The sequence below is a fragment of the Schistocerca americana genome, chromosome 1 (assembly GCF_021461395.2).
Source record: "Schistocerca americana isolate TAMUIC-IGC-003095 chromosome 1, iqSchAmer2.1, whole genome shotgun sequence".
In the NCBI taxonomy this organism is placed as follows: domain Eukaryota; kingdom Metazoa; phylum Arthropoda; class Insecta; order Orthoptera; family Acrididae; genus Schistocerca; species Schistocerca americana.
The window spans coordinates 754,942,101-754,963,320 of NC_060119.1; the positions used below are offsets into that span (position 1 = coordinate 754,942,101).

At 40.9% G+C, this 21,220-nt stretch overlaps 1 protein-coding gene across 4 annotated transcripts in view; it reads right to left on the reverse strand.

The window, feature by feature from the left end:
• The window catches only part of LOC124611375 (ATP-binding cassette sub-family C member 5-like), a 515,589-nt gene that overhangs the window by 329,930 nt on the left and 164,439 nt on the right, over positions 1 to 21,220 (reverse strand). For all 4 annotated transcript variants that reach the window (XM_047140243.1, XM_047140240.1, XM_047140242.1 and 1 more), the window contains exon 11: positions 4,023 to 4,171. In XM_047140243.1, the coding sequence (XP_046996199.1) occupies positions 4,023 to 4,171 (149 nt within the window). The remainder of the gene's footprint in view (positions 1 to 4,022; positions 4,172 to 21,220) is intronic.

Sequence of the window (21,220 nt, forward strand, 5' to 3'; positions counted from 1 at the left end):
GCAGTGAAGCACAGAAATCACAAAAGGAAGGCAATGTTCTGAAATGTACGTGCAACATTCATAATAATAAAACTGTCACTTACATTCAAGCCCTGGATCCTTCACTGCAATTCATCCATATTTTATTGCAATTAATCTATTCTGTGGAAAAATTTAAGTGAACTCATCTTTCATAAATAAAATGAAGTTGTTGTTGTTGTTGTGGTCTTCAGTCCTGAGACTGGTTTGATGCAGCTCTGCATGCTACTCTATCCTGTGCAAGCTTCTTCATCTCCCAGTACTTACTGCAACCTACATCTTTCTGAATCTGCTTAGTGTATTCATCTCTTGGTCTCATTTACATTAATTTACATAAGTTACATTAATATAATAGTTTTGTCACAGTTCAAGTTTTGGTAGCTGATGTGTAAAATTGTGCACATTTGTGAAAAGTACTTCTACTGTTAATGTTTCTGAGGTGTTTTTGCATCATTTTGAGATGGTTTAAATAATTATCCAATCAAATTATATTTTTATAATATTTTATTTAAAATTAAAAATTATGTGGATATATCTCACCATGTTGTGGGAGTAATCAAAGCAATTATGTATAACAAAAAACACATGCACTACAGAAACCAAATTTTGAAACTAAAGGTAACTGAAAATGTGACTGTCAAACATGGATACAGAAAAATGGCAAAAATTATGAAAATTTAAAAATAAATATTATAATATGCTTTTGTATTCATTTTCTTTGTTTACAGCCAACAGTGCCAATTTGCAGGTCTGTGAGAGCTCATGAAAAGTAGTTCCAAGATATAAAACTTCCTGGCAGATTAAAAATGTTGCGGGACAAATACTCAAACTTGGGACGTTTGCCTTTTGCGGGCGAGTGCACTACCAACTGACTTGCCCAAGCATGACACAACCTGTCCTCACAGCTTCAACTCTGCCAGTACCTCGTCTCCTGCCTTCCAAACTAATTCCAAAATATAGCATGTAAAAATTATTGTTCAGAACTTGTGGACGGATAACAATAACAATTGTCAGAACTGGAAATGTGAAATCCTTCAAGAATAAAATGTTGTAATGATTTTTGGGTAAGCTATGGAAAGTTAATTGGAAAATGTAATAAATGGAAAAGGTACACAACTAGCATACTGATTTCCAACACTATTATGAGAGTCCAATATCTATGATTTTTGCATATTCTTCATATGTTTCTGGACTGTGAATAAGAAATTACTATGTAGCTACAAGACTGCAGCTAAAATAATCAGATAAGTGCTCCAGTAAAATGAACTGTGCTAGCCAACTTTTCAATTTTTAAAATAAACCTGCAGATATGTTTAACACATTTGTACTGTAGGCAGAATGTAATGGCTAGTTACACACTATAGATTCTGGTTATGTATGAGGAATGCAGCAGAAGTATTAACATTACAAAAAAGGAGGCTATAATTTGAGCTCTTCAACACAGCATCTAATTAACAAATCTTGATGTAGGACAATCTTAGGATGCGCGAAAGAAGGATGGGGTGGAGTTAGGTTTTAGATGAAAGGGGATGATTTGCACAGATCTTTCTCAATTAAACTGAAATACTACCATAAACTATAGTCTGATGCCAGTGAGCAGGAGCCTTGTGCAGATGTATAACTATAAAGCAGTAGCCCAGCAGAATAATATTTCAGCAAGAAAAGAAGTACCATCAAATTGGGAAAAATTGGTCTTGCTGCTTGGTAACTGTCATGCAAGAAAGCAGACCAATTGCTCCAGGCAAAAGCAGGGTCAAGACTTCACGTGACAAGCATTAAGATACCTAGTGCTAAGCTTGGCCAGGTCACAAGAGACAGAGGAATGAACTAGGTATTTTAATGCAGAGGATCAAGTACTGGTAACTGAGGGGAGTAAGTGAGGTATAGTATCGGGAATGAACTGACACATCAGGAGCAGCAAATGTCCATGAACTCAGATTCAAAAAACATAGTCTGCACTTTAATTGTAAGAATAAAGGCAAGTCAGCAGAATTATCATATGGGAAGATTGATAGGGAAAGTGAGGGAAGGGCTTATAATCACATATGGTGTAATTTTTCCTGTGGTACCTGTTGCGGGAGGGGCACCTTCCTTTAGACTAAACCCTTCATTTAGGCAGGCAGTATTGTGGAAGACTCAAGTAGCTAAGGTTTTCAAGGACATAAAGGAAGACAAACTAAAGGCTACGTTTAGTATAATGCACTAAAAATTTAGAATCTTGAAAAAGTTCTTAATTTAGGTGCTTACTTAAATAGCTCAGAAATGAAAACCTAGTTATGTGCCATGCCTATGTCAACACCATGTAAACAACATTGGTAACATTATATGTTGAAGATTTTGAATTTATAATGTTCCGCTGTAGAAGGTAAGGGTTGCTGAGGCAAAGAAAGAAAGTTGAAGTATGAGGTAATAAAATAGTACTGGGCCAATAGGAAACTGAAAAATCCTTTTTATAAAATTGACAGTAGTGATCCACTGAAGACAATAAAATGATGATAAATAATAGAATTAAAATAGAGGAAAAAGAATTATCAATCATTGCATGTGAAAAATAATCTTAAATGTGTCACTATAGAGACAAGCAGAGTTTGTATAGATCAACAGATTGAAACATGTGCCTGTCAAGTACCTATAAGGACATTTATAATTATTACACTTCATAGAAACTCATGCAGAAACTTGCAGATATTTTTAATAAGAACTGAAATAACCAGAAGATTCTGACCTATATCAAGCTGTCAGACAATTGGAGGCAGATTATAATTTGCAATTATTTCAGTACTAAATTTTTGAAGCAGTCTGATCATAAACAAGATATGGAAAATCACTTAGTATGCAACCAAATATGAACTGTAAGCTTTGCTGCCAGAATAATGTGCTAGATAGTAACACCTTAACAGATAGCATATTTGCGTGTGAAGACATAATCAATAGGATTCACATTCAGTTTTAAAATTTTACATGGATATTAACAAATGGCATTAAAGAAAAGGTAACTAGTTCAAAGGGAAAATCAGTGGGGTTAGTTTAAGAGGAAAATTGTATTGCAGTATATATGAGACTCAGTACCACAAGCATTTTATCAATTTCATGCTACTGCAAGAGGGACATCAGAAAAAGAAGTAATTCCTTTAAAAACAAATTTTCTTGTGGACGTGATGGAATTTTAAAAAAATGTTACAAGATGTAGTACATTGTCATACAAGTAGTTGCTTATACATTGTATTTTGAAGACAGATTATAATAGGCAGGGTATTTTGATGACAGATTACAGTATGTCATCATTAGACTATTTTTATGACAGTAACTAATTTTAATTTTGCACTGAATGATGAAATAGTTTTGCAATTTAATGGCAGGTGGCTCTGGATAAACTTCTTAAAAATCATTATCCATTATATATTCAGACTTTCTCCAAACTGATACTGTTTAGGAGGCAGAAAACAAGTTTGGTTAGGAAAAAAGTGGAGGGAGGTTATGTGCCCTCCACTCTCCCTTCCTTGGGGTATGCCCTTGTGCATAAAAACTTTTATAATGAACTCAGTGAAATTTTTCTACCAAACTGATGTTGGATGAAATGTTACTGAAAAAAAAAATCTCCACCTGAAACTAGCTAAATTTAAAACAAAAGTATTTCTAGTGTCTTGCAAAGAAACAATTAACATCAATGGTATTTAATCAGGAAATATGCAATTCCATACTTAATCATATCAGTTACATTGCAAATGGAATATTTTTTGTTGCATGGTTACAATATTAAAGGGATGATATGACAAATTTCACCTTAGACAGCAATGATAACAATTTGATAAATACAGGAAAAGATTTAAACACACTGTTTAATGTGTTCTTATCGCCACTTTCACATCTGTTTTGCCCTTTACTTCAGTTTTTATTGATTGAAGTTGTGATCTTCGGAGAATTTCAGATTGTATTAATATCAGAGGTCAGAAGCACAATTTAAAATTTAAATGATGTTCATTAGAATAAAAGAATAGTCTAACCTGTGAAGCAGTCAAATTATTACCAGCTGCTAGATGTGCAAGAAATGTTACAATTGCAGATATGACTGGAACTGTTGGTGCTATTGAAATGCTGAGGCTCTGGCAGTAAGCTGATTTCTCAAGTAGCTGATGTTCTGCTTTGCGAATTTCTGCAGAAAATTAACAGAAATTAAATTAGTTTCAATTTATTACATGAACACAATGAAACTAACACTTATATTCCCAAACAATGGTCTTGTAAGCCAAATATAAAGCAAGGTTTTTCCACATTGAGATACAGTGCATTGGGATTAACGCTACATTCTTCATTGTATATGTAACACATTTTTCAGCATGCAGCTACCAAATTTTATCTATTTACATACGGGTTTCAGATTACTAGCTGCCAAATGGTCTGAGACTAATGCAATACTTATAACCATAAAATGAACGAAGTGAATTGTTGGATTGAAAGTGGAATTATAATGTTCTGAAGATAAAGTAATAGATAATAAAGACAGCTTTGAATAAGATCAGAAAGTTCATGATTAATACAGGGCTTCTTGGTGTTCACTTGAGTTGGTGACTATTTTTATACAAGATATTTCAGTGACTGATGCAGTTTTCTTCTTCAGATGCTGCAAGCTGTGTCAAGGCCTTGCACCTACTCACCCACCACAATAACACAGAAAACTTATGAGGGCACAGATCTCAAAGGGACAGCTCTTTGGATGACAGACAAGGGATAGCCAGCGAGCAGCAACCCAAGTGCTGCCAGAAGTCACCGTCCTCACAGACCTTTTCTCCTCCACAGGCCACATGACTAAAAGTAGTAGCTGCAGTATCCCTGTGTCTGTGTGTATTTAGGCCAGCACTCAGGCTAAGCTCAAACACTTCACTCCCAGTGAGTTTCCTGAGCCAGGCACTGACTGCAAAAGTATTCCCTCAATCAGGATCTCACTCTGGAGCTGCTGCTACAACAATGACCCTGTCCCATCGATCCTACTCCCTTTGAGGGCTCTACACTGAAGAGACTTGGTTTCTGATGCCATGACCGGCAATTTGAATTTGTAATATTTGTCTTTGTTTCTCATCAACAATATGCTTCACCTTAAATTTTTGTGCATCCCTTTGGGACTTTTAACTTTTGCATGTCCCTTCCAGACTTTGATTGTTGCATGCTTATGGTATGGAAACTGAATTTTGGAACTTTCAGTTTATTTTGACATTTTCAGGCCTTCAGCCTTCAGGTATCATTACTGTTCTTTAAATATTTCAGAAGTGACTTGTCTTCAGTTGTTGTGTTCCAAATTAAATCCTCACAGAGAAGATCATTTATGTGTGTTACAATAAATTTCGTCTCATTTTATACCCGGGTAATTTTCCTGTACTGCCTTCAGTGGACAAAGCAGTTGCCAACAATGTTGTTGTTATTGTTGTTGTTTCTTTTTTTTTTTTTCTTTTTCTTTGAGTCAGTGTCCCACGCATGCACTCTCACCCAGGTAGATTGTGTCTTGGTATGTGTTCTTCCTTCTTCCATCTTCAAGTACACTGACTGCCACGTTGTTTCCAGCATAACAGAACCAGCGGATGTCTCTGTTCAACAGATGCAGTACACCAACGAACTCCTGATCACGCAGTTGTCGGCCATTTTCACCTCACCTCTGGGGCTCTCAAACTGTTTCTCCCACATTGAATCCATGTTCAATGACTTTCGGACAGTGCTCCTGCTGTTTCAGCAATTTGGCAAGAAGATCAAGATATGGGCGAACAACACTGTATGCAGCAAACAGCACTGCTTAGCCCACAGCATCACAGGTGACACCTGGCAGCGCACCGTCCTTCTGGTGTGCACATGACCAGACACTTACCACCTTCTGCAACAATTTAACCTGGAAGTGGAGCCCCATGCTCTGCTCTTTGACATGTTAAAGTCCAGTTTGTTAGAATACATTGACTCCAGAAGCACATGGTGACAGCCCACCACAAGTTTTTCAGCTGCCATAAGCTTGACAGACAGGCTTACAGCAAATGGATCACCCTCCTCTAGGATTTATCTCATGATGCATTTCCAGTGTAGTTATCCGCAGTAGAAGAACTCATAAGTGGCCTTCTTGGTCTGGGATTTGAGTACACCCCCAATGAAGAACTACGCACAGATCTCCTTAAATTGAAGAATCCTTTCTTAGAAACATGTCTTCATTATCAGAGTTTAAAAAACATCTCTCAGATCACCGGCCACCCTGCAGAACCCATCACAAGTATTCACTGGTTTGCTGCCTGACCAACATGCTGCCCTCATTTCCAGCCACACCCCATACGCTGGTCAGATTCACATGATGCAGGCATAGACTCAGAGGACAAACAGCACCTTTAACAGTTCCCTTCCTGCAGCCTGCGTTTTTTTAGTTACCATAGACGCCAGTGCCACTACAGGTGTGCTAAGTGCACCTCTTCTGCGAAATCTGAACATAGGTCTGAGTTGTGCCAAGCAGTGCTCAAAATGAATGTCGGCTGTTGACTGTGCATGTAATGGACCCTTGGATGCAAGGGTGGATGGCAGGGCAAATCTGTTCCCAGATGTACCCTATATCCAATCTGTACTTCCTCACGCCTAGAAATCTCGATTGGCCACAGCAGCCCCCAATAATGTGACCATCGAGCTGCAGATAGACACGTGGACCACTGCAACCATCATAGATTGGCACTCTTATTATTGTGTAGGGGTCCATTCATCTTCAATCATTTGGTACTTCACTGCTTAGTTACAAGAATAACATCATTAAAGTCAATGGCCAATTTACAGACCAAGTTCAGTAGCATTTGACTGCCATTAAAGCCACAATTCTGGTCATCAACTCTCCTGGAGCCATCAGTCTCTTGGGCCTGAATCTGTTCAATGTTCTTGGCTTAGAAATCCATGACTCCACTCCCCACCATGAAGTCACTGGGCACAAACCCCAACCTAAAAGACTTCTCTTCCAAATTTAGCTCAGTGTGCACAAATCCCCTGTCAGGTGTCAAAGATTTTGAGGCATATGTAGCTCCTTTCCCATCAGTGACAATGAATTTCTTCAAACCCTGAAATGTTCCCTTCACAATCAGAGAAGAAGCTCAGAGACAGAGCTAGGGAGGTTGCAGGATGAGGGTATTCTCACTCCCACTCCCCACAACCAATGGGCCATTCACAGAAAAATCAAATGGCACATTGTGCCTTTTGTGAAGACTTCAAGACAACCATTAATGTCCAACCTGTCATAGATGATTATCCTGTTCCCAAGGTAGAGGATATCATGATTCACCTTGCAGATGGCAATGTATTTGCCAAGACTGATCTACGTGATGTGTATCTCCAGCTTCCACTTGCCGAAGATTCCCAAACCTTTTTAGTGATTAACTCTCCTTTTGGACTGTTTCAGTACCAGAGACTTCCATTTGGCATTTCCAGTGCTCTGACCATTCTTCTGCACTACTTTGAGCACCTCACCCACAATAGTCTAGGCACGATAAACTATTTAGACAAGATTCTTGTCGTCACAGGCAAGGACACACAGAACCTGGCTAACAGCGTGCACACACTGTTCATGGTCCTCCAATACACAAATCTCACATGCAATAAAGATAAGGGCTGTTTTTCTGTTCACCAAGTGGAATACTTGGGTCACATTTTAGTGTATCAGGCCATCTGCCCTATCCACCTTATACTGAGGCAGTGCAAAAACTTCTGGCCCCACCAACACCAGCCAGCTGGAATCAGTGTTGAGGCAGTTCAATTATTACTGTAAATTTATTCTAAATGCAGCAGTCATTGCACAGCTATTACAACACCTCTAATGGAAAATTGTTTGCTGGCAATGGACCCCAGCCTGTGATAAAGCTGCCCAGACTAAAATGGGCTCTCTTTCACCCCGCGTGCCTCATGGCATATGACCCCACCAAACCCCTAATCTTGGCAGCTGATGTATAATACTACAGGTTGGGGGCAGTTTTTCATATGCAGTTTATGGGATGGAGTGACCAATTGCATTTGTGTCCAAGACTCTCTCTGCTGCAAAGCGTAACTAGTCAGATAGGAAAAGAAGCCCTAGCAATCATGTTTAGCCTAAAAACAGTTACATTACTATGTCACCATTTCATGCTGTTCATGGAGCACAACTGCTACTTTCTCTTTTCAAAGTGTCATCAAATATTCCAAACAAAATGGAATGCCACCTTCAGCGATGGGCTCTGTTTCTTTCAAGTTACAATTACAACATTCAGTACCATTCAACAACCTGACATGCTACTGTTGACCACCTCTTTCATCAGCCCCTGGGGAAGGCCGCTGGCTTTGACATAGATCTCAAAATTGGGTTCCTCCTAGATGTCACTGCTGTGACAGCCTTAGCCAGCCTTCCACTGGACACCAAGCTCATCATGCACTACACCACTGAGGACCCAGCACTCCACAAGGTACTCTGCCTGCTGCAACACAGTTGGCTGTCAGACTGCAAGCAGCTGGGACACCCAGAGATTGAGACTTGCTGGTACTGGAACGAGCTCTCCATCCCTACGATGTGCTCCTGCTCAAGGAGGACAATAGCCACAACAGTCATGATCCTGGCAGCCATGCATTTCATCTCTCTTGCACATGGAGCACTGGGACATAGTTCTCACCTAGTGCCTGGCCTGCCAACATGCCTAATGGTGGTCATGGATGCAGTAATCGTCTGCATGGTTATCTCCTACTCCATCTGCCAGAATAAGTTGGATACCCCTCCACATCATTCTTTCTCTTGGTCAGACACTTCTGCCCCTGGCTATTGGTCCCTTCCTAGAGTACACTTGGTTAATCACTATAGATGCTACCAGTGGCTTCTCCTATGTCTCATGCATGTCTTCTACATGCACAGGGCAGACCATTCAAACTATTTATTTTATTTAGCATATGGCATTACATATGAATGGCGGCTAGCAATTGTGGACTACAGAGTTTTACAAAATATATGAATTTCATAATTTATAATTTAAAAAATAAGTCTATAAATTAACATCTAATTAGTCGAACCATTCAAGGGCTGCCTCTGTCACATCAAAGAGATCTTCCACGTTCCCAGTTCTTCTGCTACAGCTTGTTGCAATGTGATGGATTGTCTGGTGTTCATTTCCACAGTCACACTGAGAAGATGAAGCCCTTCCCCATCGGTAGAGGTTTTCAGCACAGAAGCAGTGGCCGGTGCGGATCCGATTAAATGTTTTCCAGGCACAACGCGTTAGTTCCATACTGGCTGGTCTTATGTCAGGTCTTCTGATGTTCCTCATGGACAATAGTGTTCCACATTTCTGTGCGCTTTTTGTTGATACTGAAAGTAGCTGCCTGTAGCGATTCTGCCATCAGGACAGACGGTTGCCTAGATTTTAATCGGTTCATTTGGAGTGCAGGAACATCAGAGTGCATTGAAAGAGTGGGGATTTTAACTAATTTTTGGTATTCCTTGAGGATGGCATTCTGTTTTTGGTGGTATGGTGGTGCAGTGTTGCTTAGATGTGGTAATCAGTATAAAGGAGTAGATTTGATGCAGCCTGTTATTGTCCTCATTGCTGCATTTAGGTCCATGTCAATTTTTCTCACATGTGTGCTATTGAGCTACAGTGGGGCACAGTATTCGGCAACAAAATAGACCAGCCCTAAGGCAGTACATCGCAGTGTCGTAGCTCTTGCGCCCCATGAGGTACCACTCAGCTTCTGTATGATGTTATTGTGTGATCTCAGCTTGCTGCGGTGTTTTCTATTTGCTTCCTGTAAGAGAGGGTTCTATCAAGAGTCACTCCTAGATATTCTAGAGAGTCTTCGTGGTGAAGGACCTGACCATTAAAGGTGACATTCAACTTCGCATTGACCATTCTGTTGTTAAGGTGAAAGCAGCTGACTTCAGTCTTTGTTGGATTTGGTATCAGTCTCCACTTTTTGAAGTATTCATCTGTTGTGCTTAGATCTGCAGATAGGATCTCTTCACCACATTCAAGAGTTCTCTGCTGGGTGGCCAAGGCCAGATCATCTGCATAGATGAACTTCCTTGACTCTGTTTCAGGGAGGTCAGATGTATACAAGCTGAACAGGATTGGTGCCAAAACTGAGCCTTGAGGAAGTCCATTATCAAGTATCTCCTGTCTGCTTAGTTGGTTGCCAAGGACTACTTAAAACTATGTCCACAATTTTTTTAAACTGAAGGGCTACAAGAAACTACTGTCATGGTTGATGGCCCTCAATTTGTTTCTTTGTAATTATCTGCTTTCTGTGAAGAAAAAGATGTAGCACTGATACATACTGTGCCCTTCAACCCTGCTTCTAATAGTCTAGCCAAACACTTTATTCATACCTTTAAATCCCAGCTATCCATCACCCTCTGGACAAGGCTCTTAGAATCTTTCTGGCTTCTTATTGTTCGACTCTCTAGGACTGATCAACCCAGCAGAAAAACTCCTGTCCAAACACCTTGGTTATAATCATTTGTCATCCATCCCACCAGTGCCTACCCCACCTCTCTGTGGTCCAGCAACCACTGTTCCTCTCTCCAATATCCCGTGTGGAATCTATTTTTCACCAAAGGCAGCCAGAATTAGTTTTCTGCAGTCGTTTCCAATCTTCTGGGCCAGGCTATTGTTGAGGTGACACTTCAAGATGGCACAGTGTGCCATAAGCACATTAACCAATTGTGCCCTTGCTCTGGCCCTCTTCCTGGATCCAGTAGCCTATCACCATCTTTTGTTCCAGAGGTGAAATCCTCCACAACACAACGCCCAAACCAGACACCACAAGCCTGTCTTAGCTCCAGCCTGTGGCTGGCTCTCTACAGCGGCCTGCATTTGTTCCACCTGCTACACCAGCACCAATGCTGATGGAGATGGACCTCTGCCCCCCCCCCCCCCCCCCATACCCTCCCAGGTGCCTTGGCCATCAGTGGAAATCCAGTCCGTACTAGAGACATTGAGAAGCACTGCCACCTCTAATCCCCTTTAAAAGGGAGGGGTGGAGGGGGGGGGGGGAGTGGAGAACAGGAGAGGAATGCTATATTTAAACCTTGTGCCTACTCGCCAGCAAGCAACAATACAGCCATGTTATATGGGCACGAATCTCATAGGGGACAGCTCTTCAGATGACGGACAGGGGATGGGTGCGCTACAACCAGCCACCATGTGGCAACCCAATTACTACCAGAGTCACTGGCCCCACAGACCCTTCCTCATCTACAGGCTACATGACCGAAAGTAGTACCTTCAGTGTCCTGGGACCCAGGCAATATTTAGGCCAGTGTCTGGGCTACATTCAGGGAGTTTGCTCGAAGTGAGTTTCCTGGGCAGGTGCCAATTGTAAAAGCATTCACACAATAAGGATCTCACTCTGTGGTCACCTCTATGACAATAATGCCATTGATGTCAACCTTGCCCTCCAGGAGCTGCAAGCAATGGACCTATCCCATTCCTGGACTCTGTACAGAAGAGACCTGGCCTTTGATACCGTCTTTGTTTTCCATTGGCAATACACCAGACCTAAACACTTGTGCATCCTTTTGAGTCTTTAAGTTTCTCTTAGGACTTTATTTTTTGCACATCCCTTTGACTGTGGCACACTTAGTATACGAACATTGTATTCTGCAACTTTCAATATAATGTGACATTTTCAGACCTTCAGCCTTCAGATTTTATTATTGTCCTTTCAATATTCAAGAAGTGATTTGTGTTCGGTTATTGTTTTCCACACTAACTCCCATCAGAGAAGATTATTTATGTGTGTTACAATAAACTTCATATTCATTTTATGCCTGGGTATTTTTCCTGTGCTACCTTTGGCAGACATATCACTGCGTACTCACTACTCGGTCTCCAACAAGTATGGCTGCAGTCCAAGTAGTGAGTACATATACAATGCAGCTTGCATCACCTGAAGAAGAAGACTGGGTTGGTTGTTTTAATCTCATGTATAAAAATGGAATCAACAACTCACTCAAGAACAAACCATCAATCAAAGAAGCCATTAAAATCTAAAATGCCATGACTGCTTAGGCATCGTAAGTATGAAAAAATGAAAAAGAAACAACCTCTGTATTTAAAGCTGAAACTAAATAACTTTCAATGGGAATTTAACTGACAGAATATCCAGAATCATTGTAGAGTCTGTAAAAGAGGACAGATTGGTAATCACCAAGTAGAAGAGAAACTGAACAGATATGATATGATATGTTTAGCCCCAGCTACCTGGTGGCTAAGGCTGCTCCTCTTCAGAATGTTCAACCTTTTAATGGGGTATTTTTCCAAGCTAGTTTCCAAAGAGGTGTATGGATCTGGTGGTGAGTACTCCTAGAGTGACTGATGGCTGACAGACAAATGACGATTTTTCACTATGAGCTGTTTAGATCTTAGATACAGCTTGGGATGAACTAGGCCCCTACAGAGAATGAATACAATTGAATGTACAATAGATATCATAAATGAATATAATAAAATTAGTTGAAATTCCAGTACTTCAAAAAAGACACTTATTTCTTAGTTACATTAGATGGCTACAGTTTATTTATTGCTTCATAAGCAACATTATCATGTAGAATCCAGAATCAAATATTAGTCAGAAGTACAGGATCATCAAGAAGAACTTATACTTCACACTGAAATCACTTTTACTGAGCATACATAAAAACAAAGAAAGTAGATGGACCAGCCTCAGCAAAGAGTTCTCCTATTTGGACATACATAGAATGATATAGAAAACTACAGTATTCCATTCACAAATGAGTCCTAGAACCTTCTGTAAGTCACAAATGTTAAGCAATAAACAATTATGGGATGTGGGAATCAAACCAGTAACCTGCACATCACCAGACAATAACTACAACCACAACACCATTGGGAAATATTTACAACATGTGGTACTGCATCCCATCCTGGCAAAACAGTGGCGTACTGTGTTCAAATAGACTTCAGATTCCTGGATATGGATCCCATCAGTGCTCCTTTGTGTGAAAGCACTGGTCGATCTTTGTATTCTGGTTGTGTTGTCATGCCCTCATGGTCACTGCAATGTTCAAATGAAGTTATTTTTTTCCAGAACATTGCCATAGCCAGGCAAGTCTTCATGTTCCTTGAGTCAGAAGCCTGTATCATCAATCTGCATCTCAGGTGTATGGTAGGGCTATTGCAAAGGGTACGGAAGAAATCTTTGTAATGTTCTTTCCTCAATGCAGAATCATCACCCTCAGTTATACAGGATGATCCAGAATTCCTATTGCACAGTTATAGGCTTTGTACAGAGGACTCAGGACAGCAATATTTGGTAATAAAACCATGTCTGGAAATGTGCTGTAGATAAGATAAATGACTTTGAAAGAAAGTCAAATGATACACTGCCCACACAAAAACCATCTTATGCCTGCGTGAACTACAGTTTATGCTCGAAGTGGTGACATCAAGTTTTGTTACACAAAGTGCACAGTGTTCATGTACATAAGGTCCAAAAGCTCTGGAGTGTCCTGAATGACCTCTGCTGCAGCCATTACATAGGCAAGGAGATCGTCCTGTGACTCCACAGGAGTCTCATAAACAATACTCTTCATGTAATCCCACAGGAAAAAGTTCTGATCGGATGGGCAACTAATCAGTCCACTGCAACCTATCCACCTGTCCCTGAATGTGAAGTTGGTGACAGACATCACGTGAAAGGGGAGCTGGTACACCATTATGCTGGAACAACATTGTTGGAGGGATGTGCAGTGGCATGTCCTCCAAACGCTGCAACAGTATATCTTGTAGGAAGGCCAAGTAGATGTGGCCCATTAACTGGGGTGATGGAATACACTGGGCTATCAGATGACCCTGGATAATATCAGCCCTCGAAGTAATACCAAAATGATTTTGAAATTCAAGCATGAGTCTTTTCCTCAACACAAGTGTGACTGTTACAACGTTTGAGCAGATATTCATTTGTGAGATACACTTCATCCCATGATACCCTGAAATGTGGGGAATGTCTTACCCACTACCCTTTCCATCCATCCCACAGTGGTATTCCACCACCAACCCAACCCACACAATATCCTCCTCCATCCCTACACAATACCTGCTCCCAATTTCTTTATTTGTTGCCCATATCCCTGAAACAGATCTAGAGGGAATTCCTGTCTCATACATCCTCCCACCACCACCTACTCCAGTCTGGTAACAAGCATCATCTATCCCATGAGAGGCAGGATTACCTGTCAAATCAGTCATGTGATCTACAAGCTAAGCTGCAACCACTGTGCTGTGTTCTATGTGGACATGAGAACCAAAAAGCTGTCTGTCTGCATGGATGGGCACCAACAAACTGTGGCCAAGAAACAGCTTGACCATCCAGTAACTGAGCATGCCGCCCAGCACAACATTCTTCATTTCAATGGCTGCTTCACAACCTGCACCAGCTGGATCCTTCCTCCCAATACCATTTTCTGAACTCTGCATGTGGGAGCTCTCCCTGCAATACCTTCTATGATCCTATAATCCACCTGGCCTCGAGCTTCATTACCCATTGTCCTCTACCCACATATCCATTTCTCTCTTCCCATTCGAACCCTAAACAGCTACACAGGCTTCTATTTCACCAACACACTGACAGTCTTTCCATTTCTCTCCTTTTCTGCTCCCCCCCCCCCCCCTTCCTCCACCCTCCATGACCTCCATCTAACCTCCAGATTGCACATAGCTGCTCTATCCTCCCTAGACCTCACCCCTGTATGCTCCCACAAGCAGCACCTTACTGTCCCCCACTAGTGTCTTGCTATCCCTCCCTCTCTCGGCCTCATCAGAGACTGTGGTAGTGTTTGTGAGAGTTGGATTTGTGTGAAAGTGTATGTGTGTGTTGTCTAATTAATTTTGACTGAAAGCTTAACTGTTTAGCAGTCTTTCTGTTGCGCCTATCTGCAACTCAATTTTTCATTATATGGTGAGATGCATTTTATACTTTTCATAGTCATCTGTGAAAAGAATGATCTGAGGAATGTCTGGAAATTGACACAATGGAGTAGGAACCAGATGCAGTAATCTACATGTGGCACAAATTCAGCTTGCCTGCACCATCTGGAAGTGATATGGGTGAAGTTTCTGTTCATGGAGAACTCACCAGACATTCCTGTGCCATACATCTGTGTTGTTGCAGGTATTCATTGAGGGATACTGGTTGACCAGTTGGAGGACTTTTTCCTACATGTCAAAAGAGTGACACATCCCGCCATGACCACGGTCAGTCCTATTAGCCTTGAAGGTGCCAGTTTCCCGAAGCCATTGTTTCAATCTTGTAAAAACTGTATGTGATGGATGGGCATGAGCTGGAAATCATTCGTGATACAAGTGTTGTGCTAATTGACCTTGTAGTCCAGTTTCACTGCAAATGAGTGACATCTCAGTGTACACAGAAAATGTGTATCCTGCCATTCTGTAATGCACCATCTTTCTCAATCACTCAGTTGCAACTGATGTACATGTGCTTCAAACCATTGGGTTATTCTCTGATGACACGTGACATGACATCACACAAGATGTCATGTGACATGACCAACCTCTGTCAAAGCGTATTGCCTTCTGTTGTCCAAAATGTTCCAAATGGAACATTTCTCAACATGAGTTTATTTCCAAGTATTGCTGTCCTGAGTCCCCTCTACAATACCTAGAACTTTGTAATAGGAACTCTGAATCACTGTGTACAGGTGACGTGTCAGTGTGACGCATTATTGAGTATTGGTCGAAGATGCTCAATCTTCTATATGTATAAGAATCCAAATTAGGTCTCCTGAGATGTAGCTTAAAGGGTAGGGGTTGGCATTATAATGCTCACAGACATTAATCTAGGATTCCTATATCCATAAATATGCCAGTTATCTTTCTTCTTCACTTATTTTGATAACATTTTTGATGTAATCATCATCAGGCTGAAATGAATGCAAAAAATTCATTGATGTTTTAACATTTTCATCATAGGTCAGGAAGAATGGATTGAAACTTATAGTGCCTCATTTTGCTCTAATGCACGCATATGTCACAAGACACAGAATCACATGCGAGTCTCTTTGCTTGATGTCAACCTCATTCAGAGCAAATCTGCTGATGTCTTTATAATCAATCCATTCTGTGAGATGATTCATCTGTGGATAACAGATACTTGTGATCCTGCGGATGTTGTTGTGTCATGTAGTTACCTTTGACATTAATCTCAGCCAAAACACTTTTCCAAAATCAGAGATCATTGTACCATGAATCAAATTTAAGTTTTTGATAAGAAGCTTGGCAATCTTCAGAGCTGTCACATAAAATCAGGTTTTCATTATCGGAGGTAGCGTAATAGGTAATTTGTTGACTTAGGAAACCTCCCCAATCTGGTTAAATGGAGTAACTCTAAGAGGACCTGGTACAAGATGTTCTGCAGGTAGCTGAGGCACAAGTTCTTGTCATTGGCAGTCTCTAGAATGTCTTACATAATATCTAACAATGAAAAGTCCTGAATGGAATAATGACAACATTATGAAAAAAACAGACTGCTACTCACCATATAGGAAAAAATATTGAGTCACAGAGAGGCACAATAAAAATACTGTTACACAGTTAAGAAGACGAATGGGTAACTCTGAGGGATGAAGTAGTGAAGGCAGCAGAGGATCAACTAGGTAAAAAGACGAGGGATAATAGAAATCCTTGGGTAACAGAAGAAATATTGAATTTAATTGATGAAAGGAGAAAATATAAAAAATGCAGTAAATGAAGCAGGCAAAAAGGAATACAAACGTCTCAAAAATGAGATCGATAGGAAGTGCAAAATGGCTAAGCAGGGATGGCTAGAGGACAAATGTAAGGATGCAGAGGCTTGTCTCACTAGGAGTAAGATAGATACTGCCTACAGGAAAATTAAAGAGACCTTTAGAGAGAAGAGAACCACTTGTATGAATATCAAGAGCTCAGATGGAAACCCAGTTCTAAGCAAAGAAGGCAAAGCAGAAAGGTGGAAGGAGTATATAGAGGGTCTATACAAGGGCGATGTACTTGAGGACAATATTCTGGAAATGGAAGAGAATGTAGATGAAGACGAAATGGGAGATACAATACTGCGTGAAGAGTTCGTCAGAGCACTGAAAGACCTGAGTCGAAACAAGGCCCCGGGAGCAGACAACATTCCATTAGAACTAGTGACGGCCTTGGGAGAGCCAGTCCTGACAAAACTCTACCATCTGGTGAGCAAGATGTATGAGACAGGCAAATACCCTCAGACTTCAAGAAGAATATAACAATTCCAATCCCCAAAGAAAGCAGGTGTTGACAGATGTGAAAATTACCGAACAATCAGTTTAATAAGCCACAGCTGCAAAATACTAACGTGAATTCTTTACAGACGAATGGAAAAACTAGTAGAAGCCAACCTTGGGGAAGATCAGTTTCGATTCCATAGAAATATTGGAACACGTGAGGCAATACTGACCTTATGACTTATTTTAGAAGAAAGATTAAGGAAAGGCAAACCTACATTTCTAGCATTTGTAGATTTAGAGAAAGCTTTTGACAATGTTGACTGGAATACTCTCTTTCAAATTCTGAAGGTGGCAGGGGTAAAATACAGGGAGCGAAAGGCTATTTACAATTTGTACAGAAACCAGATGGCAGTTATAAGAGTCAAGGGACATGACAGGGAAGCAGCGGTTGGGAAGGGAGTGAGACAGGGTTGTAGCCTCTCCCCGATGTTATTCAATCTGTATATTGAGCAAGCAGTAAAGGAAACAAAAGAAAAATTCGGAGTAGGTATTAAAATCCATGGAGAAGAAATAAAAACTTTGAGGTTCACCGATGACATTGTAATTCTGTCAGAGACAGCAAAGGACTTGGAAGAGCAGTTGAATGGAATGGACAGTGTCTTGAAAGGAGGATATAAGATGAACATCAACAAAAGCAAAACGAGGATAATGGAATGTAGTTGAATTAAGTCTGGTGATGCTGAGGGAATTAGATTAGCAAATGAGACACTTAAAGTAGTAAGAGTTTTGCTATTTGGGGAGCAAAATAACTGATGATGGTCGAAGTAGAGAGGATATAAAATGTAGACTGTCAATGGCAAGGAAAGCATTTCTGAAGAAGATAAATTTGTTAACATCAAGTATTGATTTAAGTGCCAGGAAGTCGTTTCTGAACGTATTTGTTTGGAGTGTAGCCATGTATGGAAGTGAAACATGGACGATAAATAGTTTGGACAAGAAGAGAATAGATGCTTTCGAAACTTGGTGCTACTGAAGAATGCTGAAGATTAGATGGGTAGATCACATAACTAATGAGGAAGTATTGAATAGGATTGGGGAGAAGAGAAGTTTGTGGCACAACTTGACCAGAAGAAGGGATCGGTTGGTAGGACATGTTCTGAGGCATCAAGGAATCACAAATTTAGCATTGGAGGGCAGTGTGGAGGGTAAAAATCATAGAGGGAGACCAAGAGATGAATACACTAAGCAGATTCAGAAGGACATAGGTTGCAGTAGGTACTGGGAGATGAAGAAGCTTGAACAGGATAGAGTAGCATGGAGAGTTGCATCAAGCCAGTCTCAGGACTGAAGACCACTACACAACTTAATCTTGTGGACAAAAGGACTTTTTCTAAAGTAGAAAACACACACACATTCACATACTGTAATCATAGCTCACACACATATGTCCACTGTCTCTGACTGCTGAGGATGGACTGCTTACAGCAACTGCATCTGCTGGAAAAACCAATCTATGGTTTGTAAAATAGTAGTGGGTGCATTTGTGGAATAGGAGGTTGTGTAGTGCTGGGGTGGGAGCAGGGAAGGAGACTGGTAGATGAGGCACAGGGACTAGCGAAGGCTGAAATGAGGGGGGGGTTTATGGGAACTTACGATATATTCCAGGGAGAGTTACCACCTGCACAATTCAGAAAGTCTGGTGTGGGTGGGAAGAATCCAGATGGTGCAGGTTGTGAAGCGATCATTGAAGTGAAGCACATTGTTTTGGGCAGCACATTCATCAGCTGGGTGGTCCAGCTGTCTCTTGGCCACATTTTGTCGGTGGCCATTCATGCAGACAGGCAGCTTGTTGGTTGTCAGGTTTACATAGAAAACACCACAGTAGCTGGAGCTTAGTTTGTAGATTACATCTGCAACTACACCTACAAGAATACTCTGCAAGCCACCATACTGTGTGTAGCAGAGTCATTTCATTTCCTGTTCCACTCACAAATAGAGCAAGGGAAAAGCAAATGTTTATATGCCTTCGTATGATTCCTAATTTCTCGAATCTTATCTCTGTGGCCCTTAGGCGGATTTTATTTTGGCGACAATAGAATCATTCAGCAGTCAGCTTCAAATGCTGGTTCTCTAAATTTTCTCAATAGTCTAAGTCGCCTTGTATCTTCCTACAATCACTAAACGGTACACCAAAGCATCATCAGCAAAAATCCGCAGACTGCTGCCAACCCTGTCTGCCAAATCATTGACTACTTTCACAGGTAGCCCTGCCTTTGATGGTATAAATGTGCCTGTGACTAGGTTGGCATACGGTAGGTGGTGGTGGGAGGATGTATGAGACATGTTTCTCATCTAGGTCTATTGCAGGGGGATGAGCAAGGAGCAAGGATGGACTGCAATATCCCGGTCGGCTCACATCTTTGCAATAGACCTAAATGCAAAATCTTTCCCATAAATCCTCCTATCACCACCACTTACGCCACTCTAATCACAGGCATGTATTACCCCATCAAAGGCAGGGCTACCTGTGAAAGCAATCATGTGACCTACAAATTAAGCTGCAACTGCTGTGCTACTTTATATGTGGGCATAACAACCAACAAGTTCCCTGCCCGCATGAATGACCACTGACAAAATATGGCCAAAAGAGAGCTCTATCACCAAGTTGGTGAACATGCTGCCCAACCCTATGTGCTTCACTACAATGACTGCTTCATACACTGTGCCCTCTGGATCCTTTCTACCAACACCAGTTTTTTTCTGTCACACAAATGAAAAAATTCCCTGCCCTATACCACATGTTTCTATAATCCCCCTGACCTCTGCCTATACCTCATCTACCTATCCCACTTTTCTGTTCCCACCCCAGCAGTACACAGCCTTCTACTCCACTAATGCACCCACAAGTCTTTCCCCCTCCTCTCCTTTTCTAACCCCCCCCCCCCCCCCCCCCTTCAAATCTTATAACTGTGCCTAGCAGCCCTACCCTGTGCCTAACATGTCCCTGCATGTTCCCACAAGCAGCACTACGCCTCCCCACCTCTAACCCCACTATCCATCCCCCTCTCCACTCCAACTTCCTCCTTACCCACACAACACACAGATTGCTTCTCCCAACATGTGCAGTTCCTGTACATGGTCGGGACTCAGCAACTAGTGTGCATGAATTGTGCTTATGTGAATGTGTGTGCATTTTCTACTTTAGAAGAAGGCCTTTTGGTTGAAAGCTTAATTCATCCTTCTCTAAGGTCTCTATGGTCTTCAGTAATGACAGATATTCTATTTATTTAGCTGTCACGTTCATTACTAAAAAGCAGCATTATCATGTTGTGGAGACATCACAGTCTCCTGTACATTCTAATTGTCTGAATATCAGAGTCTACATGACAACTTTATTTATTCTTAATGAGAGGTTTCAGTCAGTAAAGGCCATATTCAAATCCAAAAACTTGTTACAGCAACTGTTGTGTGTCAAGGTGCAACAGGTCTTTTGACCTGAAGGCAGACTGTAATGCCTCAAACTGGTCTTCTACATCTACACTAATAATTAAACTGCCAAATCATCATGTCTCTCTATTTGAACATACTTATCTCCAAACCCATTGCATGAATTTACTCACAGTTTTCACAGGTAACTTTACCGTAGCTCGGGAGAAAATGTATAGGATTTATTTCACGAAAATCATAACACAGGATAACAAAGATTTCATAACTTAAAGTTTAGGAGACTGCTCAGCATAGTAATTTGAATGTTTATCTTAGTGATCACGTACTACAACAAAGAAACAATAGATGACAGTGTCAGTTTCATAGTACACCAAAGAACCAACAGATAGTGCTGTTAGTTTGTTTACCTTAGTGACAGAGGCATTTTTGGATATTTAAATCAGTAGCAGAATTAAGTGCTGCAATCTTATCTTTGTGAACGGAAACTAACATTTTGAATTTACTTGGCTTGGATATACAGTTTTACTGATT